At 43.5% G+C, this 20,213-nt stretch overlaps 4 protein-coding genes across 5 annotated transcripts in view; 1 reads left to right on the top strand and 3 right to left on the bottom strand.

Moving 5' to 3' along the window:
* LOC101767407 (regulatory-associated protein of TOR 2) overlaps window positions 1-4,971 on the bottom strand; it is a 10,213-nt gene extending 5,242 nt beyond the window's left edge. The window contains exons 1-11 of the mRNA XM_004978501.4: window positions 4,403-4,971; window positions 2,732-2,834; window positions 2,208-2,290; window positions 1,952-2,110; window positions 1,746-1,862; window positions 1,460-1,617; window positions 1,213-1,367; window positions 940-1,084; window positions 789-867; window positions 570-671; window positions 292-375 (exon numbers count right to left, since the gene is read on the bottom strand). Coding sequence (XP_004978558.1) covers window positions 292-375; window positions 570-671; window positions 789-867; window positions 940-1,084; window positions 1,213-1,367; window positions 1,460-1,617; window positions 1,746-1,862; window positions 1,952-2,110; window positions 2,208-2,290; window positions 2,732-2,834; window positions 4,403-4,717 — 1,500 coding nt within the window. The 5' untranslated portion in view covers window positions 4,718-4,971. The remainder of the gene's footprint in view (window positions 1-291; window positions 376-569; window positions 672-788; window positions 868-939; window positions 1,085-1,212; window positions 1,368-1,459; window positions 1,618-1,745; window positions 1,863-1,951; window positions 2,111-2,207; window positions 2,291-2,731; window positions 2,835-4,402) is intronic.
* A 4,283-nt stretch (window positions 4,972-9,254) lies between these two features.
* Window positions 9,255-12,876, bottom strand: LOC101767807. The gene is made up of 9 exons (XM_004978502.2): window positions 12,723-12,876; window positions 12,039-12,116; window positions 11,457-11,595; window positions 11,136-11,340; window positions 10,729-10,857; window positions 10,571-10,620; window positions 10,397-10,494; window positions 10,039-10,326; window positions 9,255-9,949 (listed from the first exon to the last, which is right to left on the bottom strand). The coding sequence occupies exons 2-9, from the start codon at window positions 12,084-12,086 to the stop codon at window positions 9,467-9,469; spliced, it is 1,440 nt and encodes a 479-aa protein (XP_004978559.1). The 5' UTR covers window positions 12,087-12,116; window positions 12,723-12,876; the 3' UTR covers window positions 9,255-9,466.
* Window positions 12,877-13,718: 842 nt separating this feature from the next.
* On the bottom strand, window positions 13,719-18,248 carry LOC101768220 (RNA-directed DNA methylation 4). Of its 2 annotated transcripts, XM_004978503.2 has the most exons (10): window positions 17,827-18,248; window positions 17,631-17,726; window positions 17,338-17,435; window positions 16,821-16,892; window positions 16,570-16,611; window positions 14,767-14,915; window positions 14,565-14,683; window positions 14,314-14,395; window positions 14,169-14,239; window positions 13,719-14,072 (listed from the first exon to the last, which is right to left on the bottom strand). In XM_004978503.2, the coding sequence occupies exons 1-10, from the start codon at window positions 17,942-17,944 to the stop codon at window positions 13,909-13,911; spliced, it is 1,011 nt and encodes a 336-aa protein (XP_004978560.1). In that variant the 5' UTR covers window positions 17,945-18,248; the 3' UTR covers window positions 13,719-13,908. The 2 variants fall into 2 exon arrangements, with proteins under 2 accessions (XP_004978560.1, XP_022684544.1); XM_022828809.1 differs by lacking the exon at window positions 17,827-18,248 and having other exon boundaries at window positions 17,338-17,522.
* Window positions 18,249-20,091: 1,843 nt separating this feature from the next.
* The window catches only part of LOC101768632, a 2,809-nt gene continuing 2,687 nt past the window's right edge, over window positions 20,092-20,213 (top strand). Inside the window, exon 1 of the mRNA XM_004978504.4 lies at window positions 20,092-20,213. This exon is cut by the window's right edge and continues 448 nt beyond it. Within this exon, the coding sequence (XP_004978561.1) occupies window positions 20,119-20,213 (95 nt within the window). The 5' untranslated portion in view covers window positions 20,092-20,118.

Here is a 20,213-nt window from a genome sequence, read left to right as displayed (position 1 = left end):
GATCTGTGGCTCCGGAAAGGCGATCCTTTTTGCCCCTTACCACGATATCACTTTTGTTTGTCGATTGATTTAACCGAAGAATGCCAAGTTGATCAACGGAGAAAATTTTGGTCCATATGAACACAAGATTTTGACGCACCTCCATTGCACTTGTTTGAAGCAGTTGGAGCACATAAGGGAAGATTCGCACAGACAGGGCCTAACACTTTGAGGCAAAGCGGTTTGTACTCATCAGAGCATAAATAACTAACACTTGTAGAAAGGTACATGCAAAAGAGTTCAACTACAAACCAAATCAACTGCCCTTGGTCCCATGTCAAGAAACCTTCCAAGCAGAACAAGTGCTCTAAATCTATGTGATTGACTAAGCAGGACCTGCACAAAAACACAAGATGTAATAAAAAGAAAACAAGAAAAGAAATCTGGTAGACAGGGGAAAACATGCAAAACATTTTACTAAAATAGAATTATAGAAGTGAAGAGAAGGGCAATGAGGTACTTCAACAGAGTTAAACTGGGTTTACAAATGATATTGACCTGTACGAAACTGTAACATAAAAATGTTGTACCTGAAGAACTATAGGTAACTGTTCAGGGGGCTTCTTGTCCTCAGAACCATGATCAAGCCACACTTCAAAAGCTGTCAGCTGTTCCGTAAAAAATGGGCTTGGCTGGTTTGAATTAGAAGACAGATAAATTGGTTATACTGAAGTGATTACATTAGGATGACAAAATAATACTAACAACAACTTTGTATTTCTTGAAGGGCTAGGTAACAAGTAGGAAACCTGAAACTCTGCATTTGGATCAGCAATTAACTGAGGAAGCTTGGAAAGACAAATCTCAGCAGCCATGTCCCATGCGTCCCTGAGATTTAGCAAGTTACAAAATGCACTGAACAGCTAATGTAACAACATAAGAACTAGTCAGGTTAGCTACCACATATGGTGTTGATGTGTCGGTGGCAACAATGGATAAGAAATTGGAGAACAATTCGCAGATCGCATGATTCTCTCAGCAAGCAAGAAGTTGCGAAAGAGACTAGCAACCAGAAGATCTTGCCTGAAAAGCCTTTGGAACAGATCTGCACAGTGAAAGTGTGAAACTTTATAATAAACCCAATACAGCTAGACATTTATTTTTTTAACTCAAATGATCTTCTCTGATTTTCTTTTTCTCAAAAGAACTATATCTATCTCCTAAACGCCATACCATGAGGAAGAACATTCCAGGCAATAGTGTCTGTAATAGCAGTGAAAATCCAATTCAGCTCTCCAAGAAGAGTTTTACGGTCATTTTGCCTTCCGGGGATTTGGTCGATAAGAGAATGATCCATAGAACCACGGAGTAATGATCGTTTACAAAACCTGCATAGTTTATAGGCATGAACCCATGTAAGCACAAGATGTTAAATAAAAAAAGTAAGAGGCAATGGAGATCGGAGAGGGAGGGAGAGAACCAGTGCAATGCCATCTTGATGGGTGTTGTAAGGCAAGCAGTAAACACATCGGCAGGAAATTCTGCACTCTGAGGAAGTGTTTGATGTGCTTCGCAGGCAGCAAGAAGAATGCAATCCTTCTGTGAAGATGCAGAGGAGCTAGAACTCCAGTCTAGGCGCTGAAGTAAAAAGAAATCACTAAATAAATTAGATAACTCTGGAACCAAAAAGAAACAGAGACATAAATCATGATTACCTTCAACTTCAAGAATTAGAGAAATACGCATTAATGAAGCATATAGCATACCTCTAGAAAAGCTTTCACAATAATTCCAGCTGCTGAGCAGTCAAAAACATAAATGGAAGGTGTTTTTAGCCATGAATCAAGATCAGTAATCGGAAGGGGAATATACTGTGTGTAACTCTGCAACAAAATGCAAAAAAGACCATTTCATGAGAAGCGCCTATGATAAGTACATGCAGCAAGTAATACAGTGTCTTAGTAACATTTACCTTGTTAAACACCCAAATCTCACCATTAGCTGTAGGCTTTGGGACACCATGGCCATTGTAATGGAAAAGTACTCTCTCTGATCTGGCATACTTGCGGCAAGTATTACAAAGCTTCTTCACTTCCTCCACTGTTGGATCTAGCTGAAGCTTGTAACGAGCCTGCAAGTGACATTAGGATTTAGGACAAGAAGATGCAAACAATCAACATCAAAATTCAAAATACCACAGACGTTAAACAGGAAAGCAAGTTCCTCACCTTAGGTTGCCAGCGCTCATACTGTGAGTGCAATGTTTTTCCGATATTTTCAAGGGCTTTAGGAGGTGCCATAGAAAATGGATCTGAAAAGAAAGAAACAAAAATGAACATATGTCAAGGCAATACCCGAGTGCAATAACAGTATTTAAGTACAAATCTATCAACAAATATGAATTATCATGCCTAAAATCCAGTGAATTTTCCACATTCTCGACAAAAAATTCCAAGAGATGCAGTATCTTACACTACAAAGTCTTAATTCCTCTACCACCAAATGCCAGTTATACACATTCAACTATGGGATAGATGCGTAAAATCAGCTAAAATGAAGCAAAATAATGTCATATGGGAACAGTAGGTGCCAGACAGTTTCATTGTAGCTGTTACATCCAGTTAACAATATTTCACTTGGCATTGAGAAAAGCAAGACACAGTTTCAATCAAATGGTGAAAAGCAGTTCCAGTGCATCCTAACTCGCAGAGCATATCCATATGAAGATGAGCCGAATCGAATAAGCATTTACCTATCCAGCACTCCATTCTTGCACAAGGGGAAATTTTAATTACATCTGGTGGATCAACACTTATGTTTAAACATAGTACAAGTGCAACACATCCAGTCTTCATCTGTACAACCAAATCCATCATTAGCAAATGTCATGTAAAAGATGCAGTCAACATACAAGAAAATATGGAGAATCATCTCATGGCCAGAGATAATAGAAACATTAAATAGCTACAAATTCCATAATGACATAGTAATTTGTGCTGCAGACCAACACTCAAACCAAAGTAGGCAGCCAATGACACAGTAGATTAATGCAGTATGCAGATTGTACTATTCTGCATGCATCGTTTAAAAAGCACAAAACTGGGTTGCTAAAAGTCAAAGTGATCCTCAGACAAGTAGACATAAGCTGCAAACATCGAAGGCACTTTAAGATGATATATTGTACACCAAGTGGTTCTGCAAAATCTCAAAAAAAATATAGTAAAATGGAACGTCTGCATTCTTTGCCAAGAGCATTGGTAATATCTAAAATTAACCCAGGGACTTTAAGGCTCACAATGTTCAATTGATTTCCACTCCATGTACGGCAATGTCATCTTTACCATTAAAACCTCCGATCCAGCAATCACATATGTCCATTGACATGAACTAAAACACCCTATTTTCCATCTGGTCTGGTGCTTCATGCCATTGCAATATGCACAATGTGGCATACCTGAAACCACTGCACGCTTGCATGCCAGCTTTGTTACAGTGGAATCTCATAAGCATTCTTTAAGCCTCCATTGTTGACACTAATAACTTGGGCAGGGAACTTTACGTCAGCCACTGGCTACCAAACGACACAATCCACAGTCCAGGTTTTGTCCATGTTTCAACTTCACCAGTGAGACTTAAGTATTTCTTTAACAATGTGATGCAAGTCACTCAGTCACTGATAAGCAGTGTCGCCTGGAAGGGCAACTAGCCATCCGTTCTGAATGCAATAGCAACTAGTGGATCCCAAAAATATTGGAGGATTGCGCAATTTCCATTTTGTTGTATATGTAGGTATGCAGAGGCCACCATGATCATCACAACAATGACAGGACCTGTTAGGTAAGTCCAGGCCTCCAGGGTAATACTGTTTACTTGGTAATTTGAAATTTTATCCGAAAACAGACTGGTCATAACACTGGTTATCTACTTAATTGGTAATGAAATTAAGAATGTGCACGAGTCTGATGTCATAGCAGGCTACAATATTCCCCTTTTGTATTAATTATTATTAAAGCCAATCACTGCGATACAGTAAAGGGGTAGCATGACGATATTTAAGTCTGGCCCTGAGAGCCCCTGCAACTTTTGGAGACACTTGGGAAGCAGAAGATTATCCTGCTTGCAAGACTAGTCATTGAAACATTACTTATCCCATAACCTTCAAGGTCTCATTCCATCTGGCAGCACCGCAGTTAAATGGTTTTTGTAACCGAAATTGATTAATGATGTTGAGTTTGATGGTAACATAACCACTTCACCAGACAAGCCGGCAGCCGCTGCCCCTAATTTAGCATTTTTAAGCTCAATCAGCTAATCGCAGGCCTACAAATCCCAAGAAGCCGAAACGCGCCCAATCCAGCAAACAATCGATTAATATAGCAGAATCAGTAGAAACAGCATCTGCATACTGGATCGCATCCATTACCCGGTCCTTTGGGCGCCACTTGGAGACGAGGCCGGTGGTGGAGGGCCCGGCGGCGGCGGCCGCGGCCTCGTCGAGCGCCTCGTGGCGCTGCTCGCACAGCACCACCACATGGGGCAGGTACGCCACGGGCTCCGGCTTCTCCACCTCGGCGGGCTCCAGCCCATTCCTGGGCTCCGGCCCGTTGGCGACGGGGAGGTCATCCGTGACGTGGTTGTGGTGGTGGTTCGGCAGCGGCGCCGGGGGCGCGGCCGGCGACGGCGACGGAGAGGACGAGGAGCGGACGAGCCTGGAGGCCATGAGATCTCCCAATGCCATGGACGCTTGTTGGCCGTGTGTCCTCAGCCCGCAGCCATGATGGGGTCGGGGAGCTTGGTCACCTACATCGATCGAATCGGGGCAGCGTGGCGAATCGGGAGGGGGCAGCCAGGTCAGTGGGGTGGGGAAGATTGGCCGGAGGTTGTTGTGGTAGGGGTTTAGGGTTAGGGTTTGGACGCGGCGGGAGGAGAGAGAGAGAGAGAGAGAGAGAGAGAGAGAGAGAAACGGAGGAGAGAGAAGCTAGGGAAGCGGCGTCCCGATGCGGTGCGGTGCGGGAGGAAGCAGGCAACGCCAGGAGCGGAGAGCGATTGACGCCACGGGGCAAAAAAAAAATTACTCGCAGGAAATTGGACTCTGTTTTTCTTCCGAGAGCAAAATAGGCGGCGGTACACAAACTTCTGCTTAGCAGAAGGTGTCGTCTACTACCTTAAACTTCTAAAATGCACGTTAAAATCCCTGAACTTGTTAATGAGTTCACGCGACGTCCAAATCTCCATAACCAGCATTAATATACACAGTGACTCGACGCTGATGTGTCCTAATATGTGGGGCCCGCATATCAGGTGAGCCTATCTTATCTTTTTATCTCTCCCTTTCTCTCTTTCTATCTCTCCCTTTCTCTCCCTGGGTCCCTGCCACCTCAGGCGAGGCTACCTTGGGCGGGGAGGCGGCAAGGTGCTCGAGCTCCTGCACGGGAGCACCGGCGGCCGCGGGGAAACTCGAGGTCGAGTGACTGTGGCGGGCGAGGTTGAGGTGAGCCCCAGCGGTGGCGGATGACATGAGGCCGAGCGGCGCATAGACGGGGCAAGCCTTGGTAGTAGATGGACGACTGCGAAATTGCCACGACAGTATTGTCCGGCTTTCGCTTGCGATTATGACCTCCCGAGTAGTTATTTTGGTTGTCATTATTGGGGTGATCATTGTGGTTCTTATCGTTGCGTTGGCCATTATTCTGATTGTTGTTATTCTGACCTTTGTTGTGATTAGATTCGAACCTTTCGATCTCCCTATCTTCTTCATCTGCCCTACTCAGACCTTTCGGTCTCCCTATCTTCTTCATCTGCCCACGCTTGTACCATGATCTTGAGAGATTTAACATCAGCGGGGCATCTTCTGTCGAAGTCCTGGACATCCGGCGGTCGTGGAGGCCGTTCTGGAAGCAATCTATAGCGTCGCACTCCGTGATGTCCACGATTGTGTCCTTCTTGTCGAAGAAGAGACGTAAGTAGCTCTGCAGGGTCTCACCTTCTTGTTGTTTAACTTGAGATAAGTCAATTCCGTTGTTACCAGGACGCTGCATTGCTCCTGCATAGTTATTGGTTAACGCTACCTTGAGATCCTTCCACGAGTCAATAGAGTTCTTATCCAATAATTTGAGCCATACGTGTGGCGCTTTCTCCATGCAGATGGGGAAGTAGATGACTTTAGTATCGTCGTTTCCCCAGCTGCTTGTACTGACAGCGAGTATCACCGTAGCTATTGAACTGGATCCTGCTTGCCATCGTACCCAGAGGTTTGGACTTTTTAGGTAGAATTGCCTCCTCACACGTCTTGAGACGGCTCAACCCATCAGAATCATCTTCTGGATGTTCGACTTCTTACTCGCGCTTACGGTGTCGTCCGTCGATGATGGTACGGGCGTCGCGGCTGGTGTTGATCTTGTTGCGGAGGTCTTCTGTTGGGCATTCGGGTTCTGGGTGAGCCCCACGATGGCCATGGCCTCCCGAGAATCCTACCCGACTACCTTCAGCTCCAGTTTGGCTTGGTCTGGCGCCTTCGAGTTGGTTTGGTCTGGACGGAGGGCCTCTATGGCTACTGCCATGTTGACTACACTGGGATAGGGAGCGTTGGACTGACTGTATCAGATTCTGCTGATCGAATTGTTCGTATGCGAGTTCCACCAGTTGAGCCAACTGTCCGGTATATTTGTTCTGAGGCATCACGCGGGTGATGAGATCAATAGACACAACGGTAGCCAGGGAAGTACGATGGTGATGTGTTTGAACTGCTTCAAAGGCGTTATCTAAGTTCTGGATTGGTAGGTCTGCTGCAAGGTGGCAGTGACGCTCTGCTCTTGCAGTGTTCCTTGCTCGTCGTCGAGTTCTTTGAGTTTCAGTCTCTTCTTTGACAACGTTGGCGGTAAGCTCATCCTGCGAGATGTCATCTTGGTGATGCTCATGTCGCGGGTTTCTATCCTGTTGCTCTTCTTCTTCGTCCTCTTGTCCAGTAATGATAGCAAAGAGTTCTCTTTCTAGGGAATAGCTTCCCGAACTTGAAGTGATGACCTTCGTGATGCCACCTTTCTCATAGATGGGCGATAGAGGAGTTTCTTCCTGGTACGGGAGGGTGTCGAGGTAGGCGATGAGGCGTGAATCGTCATCCTTGGCAAGAGCAGGTGGCTTCATGTTGAGCCAGTAGACGAATCTGCCTTGGCGGTTGATGTGATTACCAGGCCCTGTTGTGGACCCAATAAAAAAGTTTTACGTACGGGTCCGAGTAGTAGTCGAAATCCTCGATTGTATCCGTATCGGATTGTGATCTGGACAGGGTAGCGTGATAATTAGTGGTCGTGTTGCGGAGTCCGAACGGGAATCGATTCTAGCAGTAATCCGACTCGCACGATGGCTTATGTGCCGGCTCGTGGAGTTCAATTCGACCAGCGGAAGAAGTGGAGTTGTACTCGGACTCGTCCCCCCAGCCTCTAACTAAGTCAGAAATTGAAAATTCGCTGAAATTCTCAACAAGATCCTGCAGAGCTTGACGCTGGAGCTTCATGATTTGCTGATTCTTCTCTGAGGTTGACGCAACGTGGCAGCGGAAATTTTCAGCGCTGTCTGCGACGCAAACTAGGAGCCGAAGACGAACGCCGCGCCTGCTTCAAACGTGACGATTGGCTTGATGATGACTTGTGCCATCGAGTGCACTAGTGGATTCTCGACGAGAGCCCCTACCTAGCGCGCCACCTATCGGTGTTTAGATCCGGCAACCTACTAGGGGGTGCCCGAGGTCGTGTTTTGGTTAGTGGGGCTTGTCGAGATCAGGAACTCTAAGGTAAACGCAGACACACGATTTAGACAGGTTCGTGTAGCGTAATAACCCACGTCCTATGTGTTGGTTGGATTGAATTGCTTTGGAGGGGTCCCTACCTCACCTTATATTGCCGGGGGCAGAACTACATGTCAGTTGATTAGAAGAAAACTAGTCGGATTAGATTAGATGAGTTCCTAATCCTCGACTTGTTCCTATCTTCCATGTAGACTACGCCATTCTGCGTCATAGTCTCCATATCATATATGTCTTGGTGTCCAACCTCATATTTGCAAGGTGATGCGGGGCGCGGAAGGTGATGCGGAGGTGGGGCGAGGTTCGCCGGCGCGCCGGACGGGGTGAAGGCGCGAGGGCAAGGTCCGGTAGGGGAGGCGCGAGGACAGCGGCGTGGTGAGCAGCTCCCCGGCGGCGTGCGTGCCCACGGACGCGACGGAAAGCGGGCGGCACGCCCCCGGGCGTGACAGGGAGGGGCGGCGGCGGACGACGGGCCTGACCGCATTGAATTGTATTCTTAATTGACAGGACTGTGCTAATAGTCGATCGAGTCACCTTGAATTGAAGCACGTGCTGTGAAGTGCATTAGAAAAACAAACTACTGCTACTTATATAGTATAATAATAATGCAAGTTGTATATGGCGTGCTTGACTAGCGGATGACTCGTGATCGTCTTTTTTGGCCGACGTACGCATGCGGGAAATTAAAGAAGATGTATTCTAGTCCGATCATGGAATCTGTGAACGAACATACAATGATACAATTGATTCTGTTGTTTGATTGTCTGGAGAATGAAGATGGGTTTTGAGAATAGGCCGGCCACATCTCTTCGGGCTCGGTGCTCGGTGACCTTCCGCTTCGTCAGGCTTAGTCCTTTATATTGTGTGATGGGTTATTTCTAAGATTTGGAATGCAGTGCTGTATGTGTATCACGGTGAAGTGTTGTTGTACCTCTTCAAACATTCCTTCTTATCCCTTACCCCTTCTTCTTCTTAACGAAAAACGTGATATCCACGTCTTAAAAAAAAAATTAGGCCGGCCACATCTCCCTGTGTGTGCTGGCAACACGAGGGCCGCGTGCCTGCAAGTGGAATATATAGGCTTTGCAAGGAATTTCCTTGTCTAGAGAGTTGCAGAGGGTGACAAGAGCTTTATATTTGTCGTCGCACGCACAAGAGGAGATCGAGTTTGTGCAATCATGCACAATATACTATTGTACCTGCATGACACGCCTATCGGTAAAAAAAAGAAAAGAAGTATGAGCAAAGTCCTAAAGAGAGGAGATGAGCAAAGAATTGAAACTCATCCTTTGCTGTTGCCAAACTGATGATAACTTACCACTGATGGCAAATGACTCTGCTCCTCCAGAGAATGAGAGTAGCATTGGCCATCAGGCTCTCCTCTAGTTTCTGGGAACTCATCAGCATGCATTTCATTCTGTTTCCACAGTCTGATGATGGTTCGATTCTCATGTCGTAAACCAGGTTAGGTTGATTACGGGTTAACCACCGACTCAAAATGTGCAACCAATTAATAGCCAAAAAGGTCACTGTGGTTTGATTGTGAGGTGCTGTGCCTCGGAACACAATAAGCTTCTGTGAACCAATGAAAAACAGGCCCAGAAGCACTTTGGGCATATGTTAATTTGGACACAACTCTGTACAGACAGCACCAAATAAAGTCTACGGTAACACTAACAAGTAGTTTCACTCATCTTTCATGGCCACCTCATGCCTCCTTTTCTGTGCAACCTCTACAAGAAGAGTCAGCAGGGCTTCGCATACCTGCGACGTGTCCGCCTGATCCCCAGGCTCTTCTTTCAGCGAGGAATACACCATCCAAGCATGGTCTAGCTTCCGCTCTGGCCTGACCACCACTGATCCAGGAACTTCAGCATCCTTCCTTGTCACAAGACCATCACTTTTCTCGCCATACCTTGCCACCAGAAGTTGAGAGCATGCTGCCATTGCAGCTGAAAGTGGCATTACAACCGGTATCCTGGTGGAATTGCCATCGGCAGCAATCGGGAGCTCCAAGTGCGCAACGTGAGAAAGTGCGGTGAGCACGCTAGGAGTGATGCTTGCCGCTGTGTGGAATGATACAATTGGAACCTCCTGAGGCAATGGATGCTGTCGCAGGAATTCTTTCCTCCTTTCATAGGTCAAATCTTCTAGAGCCTGCACATCACCCTGAAGATAACACAATGAACAGAGTCAAGAACACTATCACTCATTAGTAGGCAAGCTGGTTAGTGGCTGGAATGATCAAAGGCAAATACCTTGAGGACTTTGGATACCAAGACCTCCATGATTTTACGCAACCTGACATAGTCACCAAGCTGCCCCTCTCGCAGGATATCTGAAGCAACTGGGCTTCCTCCATATGGGCTTTGAGCTAATACCAAACCAGCGACTTTGTCTTTCAGCTGTGGCCAGTAGAGGGAGAGGGCTGCAGCCGAATCTACACCGCCCTTACTATGACCAAGAAGTAGCACTCGTTTCCTTGATCCCCAGTATATTTCTTCTATGTATTCCTTTATCTCTCGTGCATTTTTACTTACTGAAGACTGCAAATCATGTGTTGCTTAATTAAAATAAATATCAAGAGGCAAATTACAGGCTAATGTATGGAAGTACCTCACTATGAATTTTGGCAATATGACAAGCTAGACCCATCTTGGAGAAGTATGCCTTTGTCTTGACAAAGTAAAGCGGTCCGTGGTTACTAAACAAACCTATAGAAACATTAGCATAAAAAGTTGGAACGGTAACATAGAAACACAGCTCACAATTAAATGGTAACTGACTAACCTGGAACCAACAAGTAAACAACTGAATCAGGTAGCTTGTGCTCATTTTTTCTGAAGAGTGAGATGGTCCACATGAGATATAATTCATATTACATCTTTCATTAAAAGCATCTTTTACAAATCATCAACACTGACGTCTAGTTTAGTAGTTTTGCTGACCTCACAGAGTCCAAAATCTCCAAGAATCTGGCTGTCCCATCCTCAGTTGTAGGTAAGCTTTGATCCCTTTGGAGCCAGCCGATATCATCTGCCGAACCACGAACAGTTTTCCGAGCACGCTCTACAAGGCTGCACAACATATTATCAAAGGAACATACCATGTTATGAAAGATTATTACATCCACTAAATTTGATTTCCCATCCAAATTTATTTTTAAAAATTGCATCAGAATGGTGCCCATTTTCTACTCTCTAATGTAGAGTTTACTCTTCAGTATGGGCAAGACAGATCCACAGCATGGCAAATTCTATGAGAAGTACAGCACATTATGCATTGACTCCTTAATGCACGGATTAGGATTTGCATCAGAAGGAACAAAAAAGAAAGATTCCAGAGCAAACTGTACCCTTGGAACAGTGAAGCTCCATTCTGAAAAACATGTGAGGGCACCATTTGACCTGTGCTTTCTGGAGAGGGGCTTCCACTGCAACCTGTCTGACCAAGGGATGAGTTGGTGCCAGCAGACTCTGCGGAAGAAGTCTGAGCAGAAAGCCTGTCTACTACCGATGCAGGTGGCAGTGCTACTAACTCCTGGCCCTCCTCAGGTAGACCTGCATTAAGATAATAAACACGATCAATTTGTTAAAATGGAATTACCATAAGAGCCCACGTCACTTGTTCAATCGACATAGGGAATCATTTTTCTGAAGAAAGAAAAAGAACTAACCCACATAACCAGGTACAGGGAGGCACTGTGTGAGAAATGAAGCTGTCTGGGCAAGATAAGATGCAGCTTGATTTAAAGAGGGTACAGAGAGGAACAATTGTGAATCTTCAACCCTGTCAGCTGAGCAACTATGATCAACCTGTATTAATCAAGTAGCTGTTAAATAAAAAGAAATAACCAAAGAAATTAAGTACAGGTACAAAACTTTTGCCTGATTTGAACATTTACATATAAAATCAATGAGATTTAGTTGTGCTGTTTTTCTTACTTAATGATGAACATGTTTTCAAGCATTTATGAAATCACCAAATTAGGTCGGGCGCAATACTATAAAACTCGTATCGTAAGCCTTTACACTAAAACTTTTTTTAATTTGGTATTCGAATAACAGGGGTTCCAAGGATAGAGTAGATATGATCAGTGTACTATGATCACTTTAAGGTTTACATCAAGAACAATTGAGAAAAGAGGCTCATGGTCAATTGGTTCATAGCGTGACAGAAAAAGGACTGAGAGTTGAACAAAGTTATGGCCGTTCAGTGCATGGGTTAACAGCAGATAAAATTTGGAAAGTCCACATACCATAGCAGATGTAGATGGTTCCCCTTGTGTTGAAGGCGATTCCCTCATGTTTGATATGGTTGTCCAGAGAAGAGAAATCTGCTAGTAGTGCTCCCATTAGTAAGGATATTCAATGTGCAACCAAGCAATGAAGCTGCATAATAAGTAGAGTAAAAGGAAAAGATGGTGGCGCTAGCAACAGATTGGAAGGCTATGAAAGATTAGACTGATAAGGAAACACAACTGAAGAGCAAGGCATGAGGTCCTTTTAGAGCAAAGGAAGCACAACTGCACAAGCAACAAAAAGGTGGTACAATTATCATCAAGAAGGAAAGGACCAAACGCATCTCCAATCAGCAAAGGCATCGGAGCTTCCAGCAGGTGCACGGACCATGCCTCCACATGACATCAGAAGCCATTTATTTATTTATTTTCTTTCTTTCTTGTGTTATTATAAGATAAAATAAATAAATAAAACCCTTAAGAAGAACTAGGTTTATACTTTCTCTGGATAAAGGAAAGCTGCAAATTCTTGCAGGAATCGAATCAGACGACCTTACAGTGACGGCGATATGCTTAGTGCGGAACCGAATCAGGAGATGAGGTATTGGAAGGGAATCAGTAGGTGAGAGATCCAACAATCTCAACCAAATTAAATACGAAGGGGAAAACCGAAAGAACAAAAGACGATAGCAATTCATCTACCGGAATGGTGGATGCCGCCAGGACGCTAGGATGGATGGATCGGAGGGAGTCTTCAGTCTTCCGGCAGCCGCGTCTCGGCTCTTGTCCCCCAACGCCGCGCTTCCCTTCTTGTTCAGTTTTTCTTCGCCGTTTCGTCGTACCACACGTGGCGTTGGTAGATATGTCTCGAATGTCCCAGGCTCGCAGTCCTTGAATGGGCCATGGGCTGTCCGCATCCTCCTCCTGTGGGCCTTCATAGGCCGGCGGCCGGTTTGGCAGTCCCATGGGCTTCTTTTTTAACGTCGCATCACATTTCAGCAGTAAATCAAGCAGCACAGCTGACATTTTGAAATTCCCAAGAACTCCTTTGACCTTCTCCTCTGGGTGATGCAGGTGAATATCCGTAAACAGTCGGTCACCTTTATTTAACGTTTAGACCGGTACGACCTCTTTATTTAACGTTTAGACCGGTACGACCTAAACAGTTTTGTATAATAACACTAAAATATACATAAAATATTTATATATATATAAAAGTTAAATATGCTACAAAATCTACATATTTACAAATGTAAAATGTAAGTTCTACCAAATATTTTTTTTTGGAAGAAATCTGAATCGCACAACACTTTATATACTTACAATGCTAATTAGTTTAGCGTTAATTGTGGTAGTTGTAATCCTCCTATTGACTAAATTATGAATTAAATGATCATTTAGCTTATCTAATCACATTTAATTTGATTCTATTTAGATGGTTTTTAACGGTTTAAACAGGGTTTAAAGTCCAACCATTTAATTCACCATTTAAGGCCTAAACAACACGGGAGGCCTCTGTTGAGCAACACTGTTTAAACAGACTAAACGGCTGTTTAGACGCATAGTGTATAGGTCACACCTTATCATACACCAACGTACTTCCTCCGCACCCAATTACTATTCGTTTTAAGACTTTTCTATGTATATAGATTTTACTTTAGACATAATATATAACTAGGTGCATCTAGACATAATATATAACTAGGTGCGTAGAAAAACGATTATATAGGAAAAACGAATAGTAATTACAGTGTTTACCAAGTGATGCACAATGCTGAGCAACTCCATTCATCTCTCAGCACGAGCAGCAGAAAGATTCAGTAATCGTTCCTTCCTCACATTACATTCAGCACACGTTTACAACTGCACGTTTCCCTAAGATTTTATATCACCGCTGTTCGTCCTCTTCCACGTCTACTTCTTCCTTTTCATACTCAGAGCCAGAACCTTCCATGTCTCCAAATGGGTCCTCGTCATTGCTACCATCATCCTCATCCTCATCCTCATCCTCTGACAGTTCTTCAGGATAATCAAAAAGTGGATTGTCTTCAGCTGCATGCTCCGAGATGGAAAAGTTAAGCTAACAAAAATAACAAAGGACCTCAATTCTCACCATCAATTAGGGGAGCAAAATGATTGTGCAATTACCATTCGAATCATCTGTGTCATACGGGTAGTCATCGTCGTAACATTCATCTTCGCCATCATCTACTTGTAACCTGACAGTCAAAAATCGTTTAGAAGACACCCTCAAGAGAACAGGACAGAGTTACCACATGTGATTCACATTTACCGTGGATATGAAGCTGCCGAGGTATCCTCCATGTTTGTATCATCCACCTCCTTGACAGTATAGATGTCATAAACTTCTGAATCTGCTTGTCAGAAAATTTAGGCTTGTCAAAACTAGCGTGGGAGCTAAACTGTTCACCTTTACTACTTTCAGCAACAGTAGTCTTGAACTCACTTCTTTTATTACTAATGAAACCACCAAGAAAGTTTCCACTAATGTTGAGATCGTCTCAAGGCAAGAAGCTTACATACCTTCTGATTGTGCCAATGAAATAATATCCGACTCAATTTCCTCAGCAGCTGATGGCAAGTACTCCCGTATAAGTGGAAGAAAGTTGCACAAAACAGCACCCTCTTCGAAAGAAGTGATCCTGCAGGGACTATTGTAAGATAACTTACAACAATACAACTTTAAATTCAAAGACCTGGCAAATTGCTAGAAAGCAAGACTTGCCGTGGTTCTGCTGGATGCTTCTCTTCATCAGTATCTACTTGGACAGCGTCGTAAAGATGGCATATTTCTCTTAATGATTCATCAGCTTCATTCTTTTGTCCTTTCCGACTCTTCCATATTTGTGCAAAGCGAGCATTTCTTCCCACATCCTGTAAAGGGTCAATAAACAAAACCATGCATAACGATGCCCGATTGCCTGAAGCAGAGCACCATAAAGTACTTGATCACATATTTCTACTTTCAGGAATTAAGGAACAGCACCACCCTCATGAAATTGATGCGCATAAGCTAACATGCCAAGGCCCATGCTATAGCAACTACTGGGATTAGCCCTACTTAGCTAAACGGGAATAACTTGGTACAATAGGTCCTTGGGAATTCTATGCTACTCTCAAAGAACTATTTGTAACTTGCAACTATCAAATATTACTCAACACAGCCACATATTTGTGTATGTCTGTATCGGACTAAGCCCATCAACATTACTCAACACAAACAAGTGTCCAGAAACAGGGTTTGGCACTGTCCACCATGGAATTGTTAATTTAGCCCATAATCTTTGTAGTTGTATCTGCATACCTAGCTTTTTAGCACCCAACCGATAAGCACATCTGGGATGCACCACTTTTAACCTAGATTGGCTGACCTGAGCGTTTCCACAGAATATTGTGGTAATCAGGCTCAACCTAGACAACCTGTGTATACTTGCAGGCTGAGGTGGTGACATATAAAAGTAGCAACAGAATCCAGAAGTAGCAATGTTGCAAACACTTAAAAATATACTAAAGGATTGTTTTGAGATGCACTGATGCACTAGTCAACTATGCATCAATCAGAATAAGTGCAGCAAACTTAACACAGGACTACATGTAACAAAGTAGAAAGTACACATAAATATTACAGAAGAAACACAAATTGACCCTCAAGACATGGAGAAGGGAAATGTTTAGCATGCTGACAATGGTGATCGGTGAATCATGTATTTAAACATGCGCAGAATGATTACATGAACCCTTAGGGGTTGTTTGGATCACATGTTTTGCGGAAACCAAAACTCCTAAACCTCGTTTTAGCCTAACTACCCCTAAAATATTGTTTGGATAATCTAACTAACTCAAGTTTAAGGAAAACTCGTTCTCTGTAGAACCCGAATTGTGCGTTTTGTGGGAAACAAGTATGCCCCGTTTTTACGAGAACCAGCTTTGAGAAATCGATGGGATCCCCTAACGGAAAAGGCTATTCTCCTCTCGCTCATGCTGTGTGGGCTATAATTTGATCGTTCACGTTGTACAAAATCGATGGGAACAAGATGCTACATATTTGCATCATCCTGCAGAAGCTGTGGTGCAGGTAATTGCGGCGGTGGCCGTGCTACCGAGAGGAGAGTGTAGTGGAGAGCCAAACTGGAGAGAACAGCAATGTCGATTTCTATCTTGGTTGGGTCTTTGGTCGAGAGAGATGCATGTATAATTTTTTTTTAATCCAAACAACGTGCGGCTAAAACTAATTTTCGTGTTGGCTGACCAAACAAAGAACCCGTAAAATATAAGGGTAACTAAATAACTAACTAAAACTGGTTTTACAGATAATTCTCTTAAAACGTGTTTTTACTAAAACAGAAATGCTTTTCATGAGATCCAAACAACCACTTAGTTTCCACCTATAGTTAATTCTATGCTTGATTTGTGGCACATTTCATGATCTACATCATCCATCAAACTCATTGCCTCATCAGTACTCGTACAAAACTTGAGAATCAAGATTCAAGAACTGACTGCTGTGAGAATAATAGGATCTGTGTACCTCATGCCTCTGTCTGGCTGCTGACCGTAGCTGGTCTGATTTCTGTTGGCACAAGAACAGTTCATTTTAGAATTTAACCAACTAAAACTCATGTCAACAGCTAGATACGAAAAACACTATTTCCAAGATCACAAATGCTACTGACAGCAACAGTCAAGGTAAAACTAAAAGATTCGATTAGCACATGATCCTCGTGAGAACCAGCAAAAACAAAATTAATTAGGAAGACAGTAGCACAAAGTGTTGCTTACTTTGTCTTGCTTGATTCTGTCATTCCACTGCTTTGTCTTGCTCTTCATCTCTTTGATAGCTGAGTCAGCAAGCTGCAAAAACAAGTGCAACTTTTTACCAAAAAAACTCTTACACATTTGTATGGAACAGGTATTGTTGATCCATCCATCGTGTAACCATGTTTTAATGCATAACAGAAACTGAGTCCTCTTTTCCATGCAAGTGAATATTTAAAGTACAAATGGCAACATTTCTTTCATTTCAAAGAAGCTGTTCAGTTGCAGTATTTGAACTCCAAAACGGCATTCAAGATGTGATGGAGATTAAAATTTAAAAGACATATTGATGGAGTCCACGGAAAAGAAAAATAACAGGAGGTCCCATGAAGAATGCTAATGAGAAATGAGACATCAACTGAAATTTAAAGATGAGCTAAGAAACAGCTATGCCATGCCAAGATGCCAAGTCTGGATGCCAAGCCAATATAACAAGAAACAGAAAAATAAAATAGCAAATGTAAAAGGATAGGAATATTACCAAAAGAGAGTGCAAAACATCTTCAACAGCTTCAGAATGGTGCACTGTCTCGATGTGTTGAACAAGAAGCTTCTTGACCCGTGGTTGTTCCTCTGAAGCTGTGTGCATGGCAAGACAGTAAGACATTTTGCAGGTGGAGGCGGCACCACACTAGTATGTTCTTTGCAGTCTATATTCTTCTTCGTCTGAATGAGGAGAGTTTGGTAACATGACATTTACAGTATCGATGCACGGTGGCAGAATCGTTTTGGCAAGTATCATTGTGCCAAGGTTGCATTCTGTTTGGATTGTACCTTCAGCACCGGCGGAGGAAGAGGAGGGCTCGGAGATGGAGAGGCTGGAGAAATCGAGCATCGCCTTCTTCGCCGGCCTCTCATTAATCTCTAGCCCTGATAGAGCAGACAAAAAAGAATTTGTCATAACCTCTCCTTTTATTTATCCGGTAGAAATTCAAGGAGGAAGGGAAAAGGAGAGGGGAGGGGAGCTCACAGAAAGCATCCGGGCGGGTCTGTGAGGGCTTGCGCTTGACCCGGACGACGATGGGTTTCTCCCTCGCAGCGGACCCCGAGGTGGAGGCTTCGCCGGCGGCCGCCGCTGCAGACGCCATGACCGGCGGTGGGGTAGGGTTAACAAGTCGCGTCCATGGCTTGGCTCCACGCCATGACCTCCACGCTTCGCTCCTCCGGCCTGGTCCTTGCCTTGGCTCTTGGGGATTGCGATTGCCGGATTGGACTTTGAAAGGAGTGGGAGAAACGGAGATGGGAAGATCAGAAGATGGCCGGCGCCGCCGCCCGCCAGCTGCTAGGGTTAGTTTTTTTTTTCCCCCCTGAGGAGCAAGCGCCGAGCGAGGAGATGCGGCGCGGCCGCGCGGGGGCGTCAACAAGACGAGGAAGAGGCGTGACACCGCAGGGGAGGAGGCGGCGTGACACCGTGTGAGATTTTAGCGTTCACTAAACTTTAGCAATAACACATCCAAACATGTACTAAGATCATTTTTAGTAAAAAGTTTCACTATATCATTTCCAAGAGACACACATCATACTCAAAGATTTAAGTTGATGAATGAAACAGTCCCTCACAATGTACAGTTTCATATCATGATTTTATAGGCTACTCATAGTATTTAATCCTTGTATGGTGTTGAGATTAAATATGACATATAAATATGTAACCACTTGTAATTGTACCTAAACTAAGTAGTGGCACACTAGCTATGACCACACAGGATCGAGAAAAAGTTATGGAGATGAAACAAATTGCCCTCAATGAGGGTTTTAACTGTGTACGTATGGTTTCATCCCCATGAAACTTAACTCCGCTCTCTTCATAATTTTTCACCATTTTTATCTATGTGGCATGTCATTTAACGAGTTTGAAACCTCTCATGAAACTTGCATTGAGAATAGCCTAATACTCCCTCTATTCTCTTTTGGTAGATATATTTTATCATGACACAATGATTAGGGAAAAAACGATGATTATCATCTAATTAATGCAACAAGTTCCTCCTCCCCTAATGTTTGACGTAATAACTCCTCGATGCTAATGCAATTTATTATCGCGGTCCACGTTAATGGTACCATTTGTGAAAATCTAAAAAAAGATTGGGAAAGACATTATATGCATAGCTTATGATACGAGAGGGGTTTGGCTAGATGGATTGATATGATGATCATGTGGAGATGGACATTGTTGGTGGATTTCAAACTCGAGTAAGGACAAAGAAGAAAGGGCTAAGTGGTGTACTTATAAATAGGTTGCCATTTAGTTTTTTCATTCTAACTGTTTTGTTAGTGTACTCTTTTTGCAAACTTCATCCATCCTAAAACACAAAGAATCCATACATTCAAATCTACTCTTTTCGCAAACTTCCTCCCTCCTAAAATATTTTTCTTGCAAAGCTGCATGGCTTATGTTTGTAATGTGAATAATGAACGTTCAGTTGTCGATACATTAGTCAATTGGTTTCACATGCGAATGAAGCTACAGGTGGAAGTTTCAATCTCCGTAAATGATGTGTCGCATAAACAAGTATAGTGACATTGCATAGGAAATAGAAAGAGAGAAGAAATGAGTTTCATATCAATGAAACTTAATTTACAAATTTTACCAACGCGATGACACTCTTCCACATATCTATTGAGGGCTAGAAATTCATTTTGTTCCATCGGACACTTGTCCAATTAAAAGTTTCTACATTATCCATAAATTAAATGTTATGACTAGCGTTTGAAACAATAAAATTAAAACTTTTGTTGTAAAGGTAGTTTTATTCACTGTTACATTCCACTCCTAAGCCACTAAAAATGGTCTAATGGTTTGGGAAGCAAGCAAAAACCACACTAATCCATATTATCATTAACACACTTGAACCAAATTCAAAGCCACCCCACATATTGTTTCGCACGAACCAATCCAAACCACTTAGCTCCTTTTCCGATGGCAAACCAAACTAATTTGACCTTTTTAGTTTCAACCCAAATCTTCAAGACTTCAATTGAGTTTCAAAGTTCAAACTACTATACACCACACCAAATCCCCTCTAAAAAGTCTAGGGTCCGACTTTTGAACAAAAACGCTGACTATTATTCTGACACATATCCAAAAAAATTAAGGTGTGACCGGTGAGGTTTCAATTGCAGGTCCGGTTTCTACAAACTCTGGGCCATGCTGTTTGTTCCGCGGGAAGTGGGCCGCCTAACAGCGAATTGGAGATGGGCTGAAAATTCTGCCTCTTCTTTTCAGGCCTCGGAGGACCTCCCGTCCGGAGCAGTGAGTGCAATGGCGACAACCACTCCACTCGTCGTGGTCTCCTCCTGCAACGGCTGCCGCCGCCCTTATCCACACCGCCGCCGTCGCTTCTCCGGCAAGCCCAA

Source organism: Setaria italica, chromosome VIII, assembly GCF_000263155.2.
Source record: "Setaria italica strain Yugu1 chromosome VIII, Setaria_italica_v2.0, whole genome shotgun sequence".
NCBI classification, from domain to species: domain Eukaryota; kingdom Viridiplantae; phylum Streptophyta; class Magnoliopsida; order Poales; family Poaceae; genus Setaria; species Setaria italica.
The sequence above is the reverse complement of the archived record's forward strand: the minus strand, read 5'-3'. Positions and strand labels throughout refer to the sequence as shown.

Bases quoted from the DNA above. Each gene is read 5' to 3' on its own strand.
- LOC101767807 (XM_004978502.2), bottom strand. From the start codon at position 12,086: ATGAGGGAATCGCCTTCAACACAAGGGGAACCATCTACATCTGCTATG. The intron at 11,341-11,456 runs GTTAGTTCTTTT...ATCTTAATGCAG, and splicing joins CCCTGTACCTGGTTATGTGG to GTCTACCTGAGGAGGGCCAG. The intron at 9,950-10,038 runs GTATTTGCCTTT...TGTTATCTTCAG, and splicing joins TGGTATCCAAAGTCCTCAAG to GGTGATGTGCAGGCTCTAGA.
- LOC101768220 (XM_004978503.2), bottom strand. From the start codon at position 17,944: ATGGCGTCTGCAGCGGCGGCCGCCGGCGAAGCCTCCACCTCGGGGTCC. The intron at 14,916-16,569 runs GTACACAGATCC...GACCCTTTACAG, and splicing joins CAGCCAGACAGAGGCATGAG to GATGTGGGAAGAAATGCTCG. The intron at 14,240-14,313 runs GTAAATGTGAAT...TTTGACTGTCAG, and splicing joins TCGGCAGCTTCATATCCACG to GTTACAAGTAGATGATGGCG.